At 46.0% G+C, this 15,474-nt stretch overlaps 1 protein-coding gene across 1 annotated transcript; it reads left to right on the top strand.

The window, feature by feature from the left end:
• The first annotated feature begins 6,438 nt into the window (after positions 1–6,438).
• LOC311253127 (E3 ubiquitin-protein ligase TRIM63-like) lies at positions 6,439–8,079 on the top strand. Its single transcript, XM_084346893.1, has one exon. The coding sequence runs from the start codon at positions 6,724–6,726 to the stop codon at positions 7,738–7,740; it is 1,017 nt and encodes a 338-aa protein (XP_084203019.1). The 5' UTR covers positions 6,439–6,723; the 3' UTR covers positions 7,741–8,079.
• The last annotated feature ends 7,395 nt before the right edge of the window (positions 8,080–15,474 follow it).

Here is a 15,474-nt window from a genome sequence, read left to right on the forward strand (position 1 = left end):
ATAAACGAGCTGAACCTGAAGTATGTAATGACTTCACTCGATCTGCCAATCAGAGATGAGGAATAACCCTTCATACTGTCAACGTTTTACTGAGCGAGACGTGTTTCTGAAAACGATTTATTTAAAGTTTAATAAAGTCGAAATCATTTAAGGTCCTTAAAGACTCCTGAAATCTGCACGGACCTCTGAGATGTTTCCAAGGACTCCTGGAAAGTCATGAAAACCCTGAAAGTGTTGGTGGTGTTGGCGTTGGTGGTGTTGGCGATGGTGTTGGCGGTGGTGTTGGCGGTGGTGTTGGCGATGTTGGTGTTGGTATTGGTGGTGTTGGCGGCGTTGGTGTTGGTGGTGTTGGCGATGGTGTTGGTGGTGGTGTTGGCGGTGTTGCCGTTGGTGGTGTTGGTGGCGTTGTTGGCGTTGGTGGTGTTGGTGTTGGTGGCGTTGTTGGTGTTGGCGTTGGTGGTGTTGGTGGTGGTGTTGGTGTTGGTGTTGGCGTTGGCGTTGTTGGTGGCAGTGTTGGTGGTGTTGGTGGTGGTAGTGTTGGTGGTGTTGGTGTTGGTAGTGTTGGTGGTGTTGGCGGTGTTGGTGGTGCCGTTGGCGTTGTTGGTGTTGGTGTTGGTGGCGGTGTTGGCGGTGTTGGTGGTGTTGGCGATGGCGATGGTGTTGGTGGTGTTGGCGGTGTTGGTGGTGTTGTTGGTGGTGTTGGTGTTGGCGTTGGTGGTGTTGGTGGTGTTGGTGTTGGTGTTGGTGTTGGCGTTGTTGGTGGCAGTGTTGGTGGTGTTGGTGGTGGTAGTGTTGGTGGTGTTGGTGTTGGTAGTGTTGGTAGTGTTGGTGGTGTTGGCGGTGTTGGTGGTGCCGTTGGCGTTGTTGGTGTTGGTGTTGGTGGCGGTGTTGGCGATGGCGATGGTGATGGTGTTGGTGGTGTTGGCGGTGTTGGTGGTGTTGTTGGTGGTGTTGGTGTTGTTGGTGTTGTTGTTGGTGTTGGCGTTGTTGGTGTTGGTGGTGGCGATGGTGTTGGCGTTGTTGGTGTTGGTGTTGGTGATGGTGTTGTTGGTGTTGGTGGCGGTGTTGGTGGTGGCGGTGGTGTTGGTGTTGGTGGCGGTGTTGGTGGTGTTGGTGGCGGTGTTGGTGGTGGCGATGGTGTTGGTGTTGGTGGCGATGGTGTTGGCTCATGGTTCATGATCAGATGTTCGTCCTGAGTTCTGTTCAGATCCTCATTTAAACTTTTCCTCCTTTAACAGACATGAATGTGTTTTAATTAAAGGGTCCACTTACGGTGTTTGTTACAGCTGAAGAGGAAGAACAAGCCCCACACGACTGTCGCTAAAAACAACAAATGTTTGCACAGATTCTGGTCTGTGACGCGTCTCCGCCCTCTGCTTTCACATGAACCACCCAGTCTACCTGTGAGAGGTCACACCTGCAGCTGACGAGCACACAGGTGTGACTGCCTCAATCACAGAGCTGGGAAGAGACGCAGAGGCGCCACTCTGACACAGAAACAGAGGACAGACAGAGAGACAGCTGTAGGGTCATAGATGTAACGTAAAGAGACTCTGATGGTTCAAACCAAACTCTGTGCAAAAACCCTGTAATTTAATAAGTGTTTCCTCTCAGTCCAGAAGTTTGTTGAAAACAGACTTGATAAGGAAAAAGATTCAGGATCACGAACATCTCTGTTTTAAATTATGATAATTGAGATAATGATGATGATGATAATGATGATAATAATAATAATAATAATATTAATAATAATAATAATGCTTACATTTTGTCGTGAAATAGAGTTCAGAGACAAGTCTGTGTATAAAAACGAATATATTTTGAATGGGGTTCTGTGCAGAGAAACAGACTGCAGCCTGAACTTAGTGACGTCCAGGATCAACCAGCTGTCGAGCTGATGATATCACAGGAACAAACAGGTCGGTCTGAGCGCGCTCAGTGGAGGAAAATAAGTTTTTAATGAACATGGTCCACACAGAGACCTCAGTCTAGAACCAGAACCAGAACCAGAACCAGAACAAGATCAGCTCAGCGCCTGCAAACAGTACAGTGCATCCTGTCTCCCCAGACTTCATTTAAAAAAGTCTGTTTTTAAACTCCAGTCCTCTCTGAGCTCTGAGGAGAAAACAGGAGCTGTGACTGACAGACTGACTGTGATCCTTCTGTCCCTGTGGACACCGCGGGGCCCCGACGGGCTGACGCCGACCCACACCTGCCCCCTACAACCCTGTTTTCTGTGTGTGTATTTCTGTCTGTTGTGTGTTTTGTTGACTTCAGGCTGAGGAATGTGAGACCTGAGTGAGTCCTCACAAGTCCATAAGTACAAAGGTGTGTGTGTGTGTGTGTGTGTGTGTTCAGCAAGCATTAAGGGTTAGAATGAATTTCCCATCATCCTTTGCTCTCTGTTGGTTTATGAGGTCTGTCAAATAATTATCCTGGAATCTCTTCAAGGACTCCTCGGACATCTTCAAGGACTGTTGGAACTTCTCAGGGTTGTTCCTGTGAGGGAACATTTCAACTTCCTCAAGGACCATTGGAACCCCTGGAACATCTTGGAACCTCCTCAAGGACCTCTGTAAACCCCCTAATGACCGATGGGAGGTCTTCAAGAACCCGATGGTTTTTCTGCACATCAAACTCTGTGCAGAAACAATCATGATTTTAAGGTTATTTCTCGCTCTTATTAGCTTCAGGAAAAAGTTTCAGGATCAGAAACTTCTTTGTTGTTTTGACCTGAAAGACAAAATCGTGATCGCGCATGAACTCTTCACAGCAGTGCAGCTGATGCCTTCTCCCACACACACACGAAGCAGCCGGGGAGGCGCTCACTGTGTGTAGCGACACACAAGCGCGGCAATTAACCGTTACGGTTGATGTAGTCTGAAGGCACAGGCGAAAGCAAAGACGGCATATTGGGGGACAGAAATATCGTCTCTGATACGGGACTGCTGTGTGTGAGTGGCTAATGGTACTACACAGACACAAACAAACTGTTAGCAGGTGGCTACAGCTAGCAGCTAACGTCACCTCCTGGATAACAGGTTGGGCTCTCGGTCCATATACTGTATACAGGGACATAACTGACTCTTCGGTTTCAGACTACAGGACTGTGGAAAATTACAGTATTCAGTGTTACACAGCGGTGGACTTAGTTACATGTTTGCAGCTAACGCTACTTTGCACGTTAGGTCACTCCGAGTCCTCGTGATCTCATATGATTTTCAAATCAAGCTCTAAACATGACCTGTAATGTTTTCTTACCTGGTTACTAGTAAATGAGCCACGTCAGCACCTGTTTTCAGTCCCAGTTCAAGTCTAAGTTGCCTCCATGAGCCGAACGTGTATCTGATGTGTATTCGGTGCCAGCCCGACTTTGTGTGGTGGTGGGTCGTTTGCTGGCCGTAGCAGAATCCATTACTATCCAAACACTAGTTTGGGTCCACCACTTGTCTTCTTCCCGTGTCCAAGGACGCGCATTCAGCGTCATCTGACGTCACGTCCACAGGACTGCGCGGGAAATTGCAGCACATCATGCAGCACACAGCCGGTTCAAGGCAACGGAGAGATATGTGGGCGGGCTCATTCTGTTTGGTTTTGAACGCTTCATCATCCATTAGCATTAAAAAACTTAAAATACATAGTTATTTTTTCACAAATCCTGCCCCAAGTTCCTTTAAGCAACTTAAAACGAGTATATTTTGAATGGGATTCTGTGTGGAGGAGCTGTGACCTCTGACCATCAACAGCTCTCTGTGAAGAAGCAGCTCTCTGTTGACCTTTGACCCTGTGTGGGGTCATGTTTACTGTCAGCACATTCCTCACATCCTGTCTCCACGGTTACCTGGAGTCCACGCGTCTGATTGGCTGAGAGCAGAGCAGAGTTCAGAGAAGAAGAGATACGATCTGTTTGTCTTCTGCTGTTTTCATTTCTCCTTCCTGTTTTCAAAATAAGAGCACATCTGCATGTTGGATCAAACCAAATACTTTAATCTGTAATGGATTACTTTTTTACTGTGTGCTATTAGTAGTTTTACTTCAGCTTCTTCTAGAACAGGGGCTCTGGAGCCTGCAGTGGCTCCCTGTGGCTTTCACATTTTACATGGAAATGAATAATATTATTTTTTTATCACATTTTTACATTCTCCGACAGTAGAAATGTGCAGCCTACACACAGAATTGTATCTGTTCTATCAAGTTGTGATCAATTGAATGATCCTGAGTTGATATGATTGTGTTTTATGCTCAAGCCCGAGGGTTGATTGCTGTATGTGGCTGAGGATAAAAAAAGGGTTGGACTGAAATGGACTAAAATAAAATTTAAACTGTCCTGTGTTTTCAAATCCAGGCTGCCGCTATGTGTTTTATTTATTATCAAATGAGGCTACCTTTTATTTTGTACATTTTCTCAAACACAGGGAGGACTTCAGTAGGTCTGCATCTAGAGCTCTGTATTTCTACTCTATTTCTATTTATTGTAGGCTACTTCTTTTATTTCATAAATGCACCAAAACATGGCATCATTGAAATGGAAATGCAAAGTTCAAGCACCTTAAACTGTAAGCATAACTAGCCCACTGCAGAGCTGCCACGTGATGTGGAAATATGAATGAATGCTCATTTAGGCCTGTTAATAATCTAATTTAGACTTTCTAGGCTGTGTTACCTTCATCATAAGGCACAAATATGTTTTGCGGCTCCAGACAGATTTTTTTGGCTCAAATGGCTCTTTTGATAGTAAAGGTTGCTGACCCCTGATCTAGAAGATAATCAGGCACTCCTGGATCTCCTCAAGGATTCAGGAGTGGACGCCACAAAACCTCCTGACTTACTCAAACAGTCCTGGAATATCCTCAAGGATCCATAGAGTAAAATTATCTGCTCAAGGACTCCTTGAACTTCCTTCAAAGACTCCAGGCTGAAGAGCAGGTGAAGTGTGACCCCTGTTGGCTGAAGAGTGAAACAGCGTCTTCATTAATGTGTTCACGGCTCAATTCAGAACTTCATTCATAAAAAGGCAGATGGCAGAAGAGGCACAGGCAGCTTTCATGATCTCAAACGAGCCAAAACAAAGAAGAAAGAAATGTATGTTTATTAATTTAAACGACTCAGAGCCGTCAGAGTCTCTGTGAACTTTTTATTGAAGTTAAAAGAAAAGAAAAGAAAAAAACATCTGTTTCTTCTAACAAACGTAAAGTGTGTCTGAGTCTCTGAGGGTCTGTCAGAGTTCGACTTTATGTTGTTGTTGCTCCTGTCAGTCACATGTGTGAACACGTTGAGCGTGTGTGTGTGTGTGTGTGTGTGTGTGTGTGTGTGTGTGATGCATGTGAGGCTGTGCAGTAGACATGTTCTGGTTGAAGTGGTGTCAGAGCTGAAACCTGAAGCTGTGAACTTCCTGTCCATAAAAACCACTGATTTTAAACCAGAGTCTGGTGAACAGCAGAGCCTGTGAGGAGGCTGAGAGAGCAAATCAACCGAGATGTCACCAAGAATTTATTCTCTAAAAATATAACAACAATAAACAACAATAAACAACAATATGAAACTACATGAAACAATATGAAACAATATTAACTAACAATAAACAATATGAACTAAGATAAAACATTTAACAACATGCTTTATGTTGTTTGATTAACATTTTTATTGTTTCACAAACATTTAACAACATTGGACGTGTTGCTCAGGTGTTGTTGTTGCTCAGGTGTTGTTGTTGCTCAGATGTTGTTGCTCAGGCGTTGTTGTTGCTCAGGTGTTGTTGTTGCTCAGGCGTTGGTGTTGCTCAGATGTTGTTGCTCAGGCGTTGGTGTTGCTCAGGTGTTGTTGTTGCTCAGGTGTTGTTGTTGCTCAGATGTTGTTGTTGCTCAGGTGTTGTTGTTGTTCAGGTGTTGTTGTTACTCAGGTGTTGTTGTTGCTCAGGTGTTGTTGTTGCTCAGGTGTTGTTGTTGCTCAGGTGTTGTTGTTGCTCAGATGTTGTTGTTGCTCAGGTGTTGTTGTTGCTCAGATGTTGTTGCTCAGGCGTTGTTGTTGCTCAGATGTTGTTGTTGCTCAGGTGTTGTTGTTGCTCAGGTGTTGTTGTTGCTCAGATGTTGTTGTTACTCAGGTGTTGTTGTTGCTCAGATGTTGTTGTTGCTCAGGTGTTGTTGTTGCTCAGATGTTGTTGTTGCTCAGATGTTTTGCTCCATGATGCTGCTGCAGCTGTTTGTTGCACAAGCTGCTGCTGCTGCTCTCCACATGACTGACTGTTTACTGGACACACTGTTACTGTTGTGTTAGTGTGTTGTAACACTCACACACACACACACACACACACACACACACACACACACACAGACACACTTTTTCTGAATCCTTCAGTCTGACTGAAGTCATGTTGTGTGTTTCTGTCTTGTATTTCTCAGCTGTGTTTGTAATGTTTGTGTTGTTGTTGTGTTTGGTCTGATTGTTCTGATTGGTGGTTCTTGTCGGCGGTGTCTGGGCTGTGGGGGGGCAGGTGTCTGATCCACAGTGAGGCATGTGCAGCAGCAGGAGGGGCTGCTGGGAGTCTATTTTCTCTGAATCAGTGTGACAAACAGCCGGCGGGGGGTCGGGTGTCCATCCCCCGGGGGTATAAAGGCCGGAGGCTTCTGAAGCTGGCAGACTGAAATAAACCACAGAGGAAGAGACACAACGTGAGTCAGAGAGACTCGAAAGGACCAGAAGAAGAAGAAGAAGAAGAAGAAGAAGATGGACATCCAGACGGGTCAGCTCATGCGTCCTGTCAGCGCCATGGAGAGTCTGGAGAAGCAGCTCAGCTGCCCCATCTGCCTAGACATGTTCACCAAGCCGGTAGTGATCCTGCCCTGCCAACACAACCTTTGCCGTGGCTGCGCCAACGACCTCTACGAGTCCAGGAACCCCTACCACTACTCCGGGGGAACCTTCCGCTGCCCCACCTGCCGCTTCGAGGTGGTTCTGGACCGGCACGGCGTGTACGGGCTGCAGAGGAACCTGCTGGTGGAGAACATCATCGACATCTACAAGCAGCAGCAGGAGAGCCAGGGGGGCGACAGCGAGGACGTCCCCCTGAAGGACAAAGACACCAAGGAGCCGAAGTGCAAGGAGCACGAGGACGAACGCATCAACATCTACTGCGTGAGCTGCCAGACGCCCACCTGCTCCATGTGCAAAGTGTTCGGGCAGCACAAAGACTGCGAGGTGTCGCCGCTGCATGCCGTCTACCAGAGCCAGAAGAACGAGCTGCGCTCGGCCGTGGAGCTGCTCGCCACAGGAAACAGCTGCATCCAGGCCGCCATGGTGCAGATGGAAGACACGTGTAAACTGATCCAGGAGAACGGAGAGCAGAAGAGGAGGCGGCTGGGCGAGAGCTTCGACCTGCTGTACGCCATCCTGGAGGAGCGTAAAGGTGAGCTGCTAGAGCAGATCAGCACGGTGGAGCAGGACAAAGTGTCCACGCTCAGGAAGCTGGTCGAGCGCTACAAGCAGCAGCAGCAGCTCAGCAACCAGCTGCAGGAGAAACTGTCACAGAGCATGCAGTCCTGCAGCGCCGCGCAGTTCCTCCTCACCGCCAAGCAGCTGCAGGACGAGGCTCAGCAGGCGGCCCGGGCAGCCCAGCTGGAGAGGCCAGAGCCGGGCTACGAAAGCATGGAGCACCTGAGGCTGGACACCCAGGAGGCCGAGGCCCTGCTTGTACGCATGGACTTCAGACAGGCGGGCGAGGAGGAAGACCAAGGAGCTGAATGAGAGCAACAAGTAAGAAAAGACAGGTTGGACTGTGTGAGGATGGAGGACGAGTTGACAGGAAGCATCGGCAGGACGAGGAGCTGCTGATGAAACCTTCAGGGACTGAAAACGGAGACGTGCAATCGTTTGGAAAAGTTTTTTACTCGTACAAAATGAAACATTTTGTATTTGACTTTTTATACTTTTGTATTTTTGAACGTTTCTCCTTCGTTGTTCGAGTCGAGACGAAGCGTAGACCGGAAGTGATTCTGTTGTGTTCAGGATGTGTTTGTAAAACTTGAACTGCACTTGATTTCAGACTGTAACTGTTGAAGGTGTGAATAAAGTTTTATCTTGGTGTTTGTGTTGTCCTCGTCGTCTCTCGGGGACTCTCCCAGCCTCACACGCAGGCTGTATTTAGCGCCGCACATGTTTACCTATATTTACCAGGGTCAGTGAACGCCTCCTGGCCTTACTTAGTCTGTAAAAGGAGGCTATTTTTACTGAGTGGTGAGAGGACGAAAATAACTGTCAGTGGTGTGAGGGCTCGTGTTTCTGAGAGTGACCCAGCTGGACTGATGCATGCTGGGAATCAGACTGAGACACATCACACTCACAGTCTGGTAAGAGAAAGAGGTGTGAACGTAGATCAGCAACACGACACCTTCAATCATCTGAACGTCATTGATAACATGGGGTCTCATCACAACAATATATTGATGATTATTTATTTATCCAGATAATCAACACGTGAGTTAAGACGTGACGGACTGAGTTGGATTCAAACTGTGACAGCAGGACGTGAACGTGCTGATCCAGACTCCTTCTGCTCAGCTTCAGTCTGAAGAGAATAAACATATTCTGTCATCAGCAAACCAACAGTGACTGTGAACAACCTGACCGAGTGCCGAGTCACCTTCAGACAGCGTCTCTGAGATCACGGCCTTAAAGTGGATCAGTGAGCCGGCCCAGACTGAAGAGTCTTTAATTAGACTGAAACGGGACTGAGTGACAAAAGAAGAAGGAACTGGATCCTGATGGAGAGAACGACCGCTGTGACCTGCACAGCAGCTGAAGTTATATATATATTATATTTATATTGTATATATAACTGTAGAGATAATGTCCTTCAACGTGTCCATAATCAGGAAGGATGGTCATCATCCTGCTGACACCACGCTCACTCACCACACAGGAAACATTCACAACATTCATTCATGTTTTCTGATCAATAAATAAAGTTTCCCTGAAGACACCGAGAGTTTGACACCATCAGCCCGGTTCTTCAGGTTCTCACGTTGTTCAGTGCTCCAGTAAACCGGACGGACCGTAGATACACTCAGCACCAGGAGATTAACGAGCCGTGTAGAGTTAATATGATCTGCTAACAGCGACGCCACCGTCCTCAGATCAATATGAGGATAACACGTGCAGAACAAATGATTTCATGAGTTTTAACAGATTCTTCATGTTTTTTAATATCAGACATGTAAAATCTGTTTATTTTAAAAACAGTTTCTAACATTGTAGTTTATTGTTGTAGTTTCACATCTGATCTCACTTTATATTGATTGTTTTATTGATCGATGTTCATCAGCTCACCATGTGTTTGTGTTGTTTACAGTGAGAACTGCAGCCTGTCACATATCACATATATGTACAGTATGTATCGCTATTTATCTCCATGTATATATACAGTGAGCTGTGCGGCTGTATGTTGCTGCCACATGTTGCTGAGACTCAGAGGCTCACGTCAACTCTGTCTTGCTGAGTATAAAGCCGACAGGACGCTGGCAGGACAGAACTAACATGTTAAACTGTGTTGTTGTTTCAGGCAGTGGCGGAGCCAGACAATTTTCATAGGGGGGCCAATCACTCACTCGTTTACTGATACGGGAGTGATTGCCATGTAGAATTACATCATGAAGACCCGCATGAGCTTTTTAATGTATTCACAAACTGATTTAAAAAAGATCTGAAACAGTTGTGACAGTTGTGTGACCAATTTTCTTGGTGGTTGACATTCAAGTTGAGTGTATCACCGCCACCATCTGTTTGGGTGGAGAACTACTTGTTTGAGGTGTGCTGTTGAAATGCGTCCATATGGGAACACCTGCATCCAAAAATGGTTCCGCATAAAAGTTGCCGGCAAAGCGGTGGTGGGGGGGCCAGAGGGGTGGCCAAAGATTAATTTATGGTGGCCTTGGCCACCCCCTGGCTCCGCCCATGGTTTCAGGTTGAACAAGTTGACGGGCTGGACTTTTATCTCTTTGTGACCCACTTTCATTTCATGTCAGCTGCTTATCTAATCAGGTCTATTTCGGACCTGCGGCCTGTGAAGCCTCACAGAGAGAAGCTCAGTCCGAACAGCAACACATCTCATCACCAACAACTTGACTGCTGGCGACCATTCCATCCTCTCCACCCACACATTCTGGAGGTAGTCTCTGAGAAACCAGCTCTGTGGGGGCCAGCATTATCATCTTGGAGGATAGAGTTCGGTCCAAGACTGTGGAGATACACTGGAAAAAGCAACAAGCTGTCGTTAGCTTAGCGACACTAGAAACAGCAACAAGCTGTCATTAGCTTAGCGACACTAGAAACAGCAACAAGCTGTCGTTAGCTTAGCGACACTAGAAACAGCAAAAAGCTGTCATTAGCTTAGCGACACTAGAAACAGCAACAAGCTGTCGTTAGCTTAAGTTAAAACACACAACATAAAAAACAGCAGCACAGTAAAATAAAATAAATACAGTGCAATACATACAATACAGGATGGGGACATTAAAAAGGATATTATAGTGCATTGTTGATGATGTTGATGGCGGATGGGATGAATGATTTTTTCACTAAGTTTGTCCTAGCTAGTGGGACCCTGTAGCGACGGCCTGAAGGAAGGAGTTGAAATGAGTTGTGGAGTGGATGTGAGGGGTCATGTATGATGGAGGTGGCTTTGCGTCTGACTGCCTGTGTGTGGAGGTCTGAGAGAACAGCAACTAGCTTAGCGACACTAGAAACAGCAACAAGCTGTCGTTAGCTTAGCGACACTAGAAACGGCAACAAGCTGTCGTTAGCTTAGCGACACTAGAAACGGCAACAAGCTGTTGTTAGCTTAGCGACACTAGAAACAGCAACAATCTGCCGCTCCATTGTTCATTTCTACAAACTCACAGCTGTGAGGTCAAACAGCCGCCATTACAAACATCGTTCTCCTCCATGTTGAGAGGAGAACGGTGCCGAGCAGAGGTGGAGTTAGTTGGTCGTCAGTAGTTGATGTGGAGACAGCAGGAAGCAGCATTCAGAGGACGGTGAGCAGATGAAAGCTTTTATTTTGTAATGAAAGAATAAAAATGTAAGTGTGTCACTAAATGAGCTGTCAGAGCTGTGAACACTCCTCCAACAGGAAGTGTCGCCTCTTTCTGTCACTGTCCACTGAAATGTGATCAATAATCAAATCAGACACATTTACTTTACATCAGTCTGTTCTACATCAACTGACACGCTTTTATTTTGAAGGATTTGTTCCACAGGATGCAGCCCCTGAATTGAGACACAGCCACAGTCATATAACAGAGTCCCTGTCACTTCAGGTCACTGCAGCTCCATGACACCATCTAGTGGACTGATGGCAGAAATGCAGCAGCTGGTGGCAGCTTCCTCTGCTGTCCGGCTGCGTTCAGCTGACACTGATATGAAGCAGAACATCAGAGGAGGAGCAGCCGATCCCTGACAAGAGACATGATGTAAACCATGATCTCAGGTGATGTGCACATCAATGATCTGTGTTTCCTCTGCAGATCATTGTGTGTGTGTGAGCTGAGCAGCATGAATCAGTGTGAGGACAGAGTGGACGGAGGCCCTGCAGGACCTGGACCTGGACCTGGACCTTTATTTAAAGGACAGCATGATTCAGACAGACAGTACTTTGTTGGACAACATGATCTAAATGTTGATGTTCCCTCCTCATGTTGCTCTCTGCTGATGTCTGTCCTCAGTGAATCCAGTCTGACCGGTCGTCCTCATGATGTTCATGGTCTTTGATAATGATTCCTCGTGTGGTTTCAGTGGCAGCGATGGAGGACAAAGTCCACAGTGGTCGTTCTGTGTAAAGACACTTTGTAAAGTTCAGCTGAGGCTAATCTGATGCTTCAGCAGTCCAAAGTCTTTCCACTCTGAAATGGACTTTGTTGTAATATGTTTCAGCTACCAGAGTCTATAAAGTCCAGTCAGGATATTTGTGCTGAGTCATTAGAAAACAGGCCCACAGTTCAGTCTGTCATCTGTCAATACCAGGAAACCTTTCAGTCCCAGCTGGTTTCAGTACTTGATGTAGTGATGATCCGTTGATTCACGGGAGCTAAATAAACTACATAGTTTGAAGGGAGCTTAACTACACACCAGGTATCGGAAAAAACCCAGCCGATACCCAACCCTACTCAGGAGTGTTCACACAGATCTTTAAAAAGGAGAGAGGACTGTACCAGGACAAGGTGTTCTGCTTCGTCCATCTGAGTGTTCAGGAGTTTCTGGCTGCTCTTCATGTTCATCTGACGCTCATCAACTCTGGAGTCAACCTGCTGTCAGAAGAACAAACAACAAACCATCAATCTGCAGAGACACAGACACAGACACAGACAGGAAGTAACTCACAGACCAATCAGAAAACAGTCCAGTACATGAAGAAGATCAGTGAGACTCTGGCTGTGTCCAAATTCAGGGCTGCAGCCCACGAAGTGCGCATTTGAGGGCCAATTACGTCACAACACTGCGCAAAGGCTGTCCAAATTCAGAGGCTCCTTCAAGCGCAGCCCACAAATGCAGCCTGGCCTTCCCTCTTTTCGGAGGACGCACCGCAACTATCCTTCGCGGCCTCCCATATCCCAAGATCCTTTGCGCACCGCTGCTCAGTCCCGAAACAGAAGAGGAAGCAAGAGAAAATGGCGACATCAAGTGGCGCAGACATGACATTTAAATTTAAGTAATGGGGTTATACTCGGTTTTTATTCATTTGAACATCCAACGCCAGATATGTTAAACTTCAAAACCTCCAAATTTCAACTTTCAGTTAAAATATGTGACGCTGGTGATGCTATGGTAAATATAGTTGTTATTCACCAATGGGTTAATGTTAATTTTGTAATGTTGATGATTCAATTTAGATTTGACACATTTTGTTGTTAATTTTTATACACACACAAATAAATGTACACGTTTGATAGATTTGAACCAAAACAGACTTTAATGCATCTCTTCATTCACAGTCGTGACGTAAGGGTAAGGAGCGGGAACATCTGGTGAGGCAACCAGGAAATACTCCGAAGGCTAGACCGTCCCATTTAACAACGGTGGACGAGGCCTTCAAAGACCTGTCCGAAGGACCCGGCCCTCGTGGACCGCGAAGGCTAGGCCACTGAAGGCTGCAGCCCCTGAATTTGGACACAGCTCATGTCTGCAGAGAGAAGCATCAATCTGTAAGCAGAATTTATTTATCATTAAATACTTTGCTGTCTTTCAACTGGAGAACAAAAACATCTTATTACTTGTTTCCTCACTGTTGTCTCTCCAGGTTCAGTGTCTGTCACCTCTCAGAGAGGAGCTGTGAAGCTCTGTCCTCAGTCCTCAGCTCCCAGTCCTCTAGTGTGAGAGAGCTGGACCTGAGAAACAACAACCTGCAGGATTCAGGAGTGAAGCAGCTGTCGGCTGGACTGGAGAGTCCACACTGTAAACTGTAAACTCTCAGGTCAGGATTCACTAAACCGGGTAAATTATGACTTTTTAATAAAGCCAACCTGTAAGTTTGTGTCTGGTGATTTGACTTGTCAAAGACCTTTCACTAATCTTCAGTTTCTAGGTCTGTATATGTGCAGAGGTTTAGTCGCAGAGGCTGGGAGTCCAGCCAGGAGCGAGTTGTAGTAGTCCAGGCAGGAGATGACCAGCATTTGGACCAGAAGTTGTGTTGCATCCTTTGTGAAGAAAGACCGGATCCCGCGGATGTTGTAGAGGGCAAATCTGCAGGATTGGGCCACCGCGGTGATAAGTCGAGGAGGATGAGGGGGACGAAGCTCTGGCGGCCCGGAGTGACTCAGTCACTGTGAGGAGGTCCGTCTCAGTGGAGTGAGCAGTCCTGAAGCCTGACTGATGGAGGTCAAGGAGGTCGTTTTGTCAAAGGTAGGACAGTTGGTTGTAGACGGCCTGTTCCAGGGTTTTAGAGAGGAGAGAAAGAAGAGATACAGGTCTGTAGTTTCAGATGTCAGCTGAGTCTAGTTATAGTTGTGTCTCTGTTGTGTTTTGATCTACTGTACTCGTCTTTACACCAGAATGTTCTTCTTCTTTATCTTCTCAATGTTTGTGCGCTTGCTTTGGCCACATGTTTGTGTTACATGGTGCCAATAAAGACATTTTTGAATTTAGAAAATGAAATAAAACAATAAATGGACATTGTGAATGCAGCTTGAGCCATGCACTGAGAATAAAAAGGACATGTAATATATATTTGAACAGAACAGATATGCTCAAGTTTCTATTGTGCAGAAATAAAGACTTGACTTCAGACGATCTCTTACTATAACATGAAATATTGTAAAAACTCTTATGTCCTCCAGTGTCTCTGAGCGTACTTCAGCTAATTACCCAGCAGGGGGCGACACTGATCCATCACAGACCTGAGAGCACAGGTGGAAGTGTTAATGTCTTAAACGCTTTTTAAATTGAAAGCTGTAATGTAGCCGGGCCCTAATCTTGTGTTTGCAGGAACAACAGGTTCACTAATGGATGAAGTTCATCAGCTCCAAAAGTTCATCCTGTCCATTCAGCTTCACACTGTGACATCACTCAGTCACATCTGTGATGTCATCACCACACTGATGATACATTAATAACTGCAGCTGTGTTGTGTCTTTTTCTCTCCATCAGATTCCCGTGAGCTCACAGTCGACACAAACACAGTCAGCAGAAGCATCAAACTGTCTGACAACAACAGGAAGATGGGATATGTGGAGGAGGATCAGTCATATCCTGATCATCCAGAGAGGTTTGAGTCCAGGTCTCCTCAGCTGCTGTGTAGAACTGGTCTGACTGGTTGCTGGAGAGGAGACATTGAGTTTGGACTGAATGATCAGTCCTGGAGTCTGATGTGCTTTGATGATGGTCGTTACTGTGTCTGGCACAATAATGAAGAAACACCCATCTCCTCCTCCTCCTCCTCCTCCTCCTCCTCTGGTAGAGTAGCAGTGTATGTGGACTGTCCTGCTGGCACTCTGTCCTTCTACAGAGTCTCCTCTGACTCACTGATCCACCTCCACACCTTCAGCACCACATTCACTGAACCTCTTTATCCTGGATTTGGGTTCTTCAGTTCTGGTTCCTCAGTGTGTCTGTGTGGTGTTTAGTCTGCAGAGTCTCCTCCTGTCACAGAAACATTGTCAGTGCTGAACAGTTGAGTCTGTACAGGATCACAGTCACATCAATCTTTCAGCTTCTTGTAATAAATTCATCAGTGAACTTTGTACACAATGATTCTCCTCAGTGTGTTTGTGTGTCTGTGTGTGTTATGTGACTGTTGTCATGTTAAATTATCACTGTCTTTGAAACAACTCTCTTATAAAACTACAATCTTTCATCCAAATATTGTCTTTGTTCTGTTGTCATGTTCTCAATATATAATGAATAAAGTCACGTTTTGCTTTTAATGAAAACTTTTGTGTTTATTTTCTAAATAATTAGATTCTGGAAAGTTGTGGTTTATTGTTGTTCTGC

The sequence above is a fragment of the Pagrus pagrus genome (genome assembly GCF_965226575.1).
Source record: "Pagrus pagrus genome assembly, chromosome: 24".
NCBI lineage: Eukaryota > Metazoa > Chordata > Actinopteri > Spariformes > Sparidae > Pagrus > Pagrus pagrus.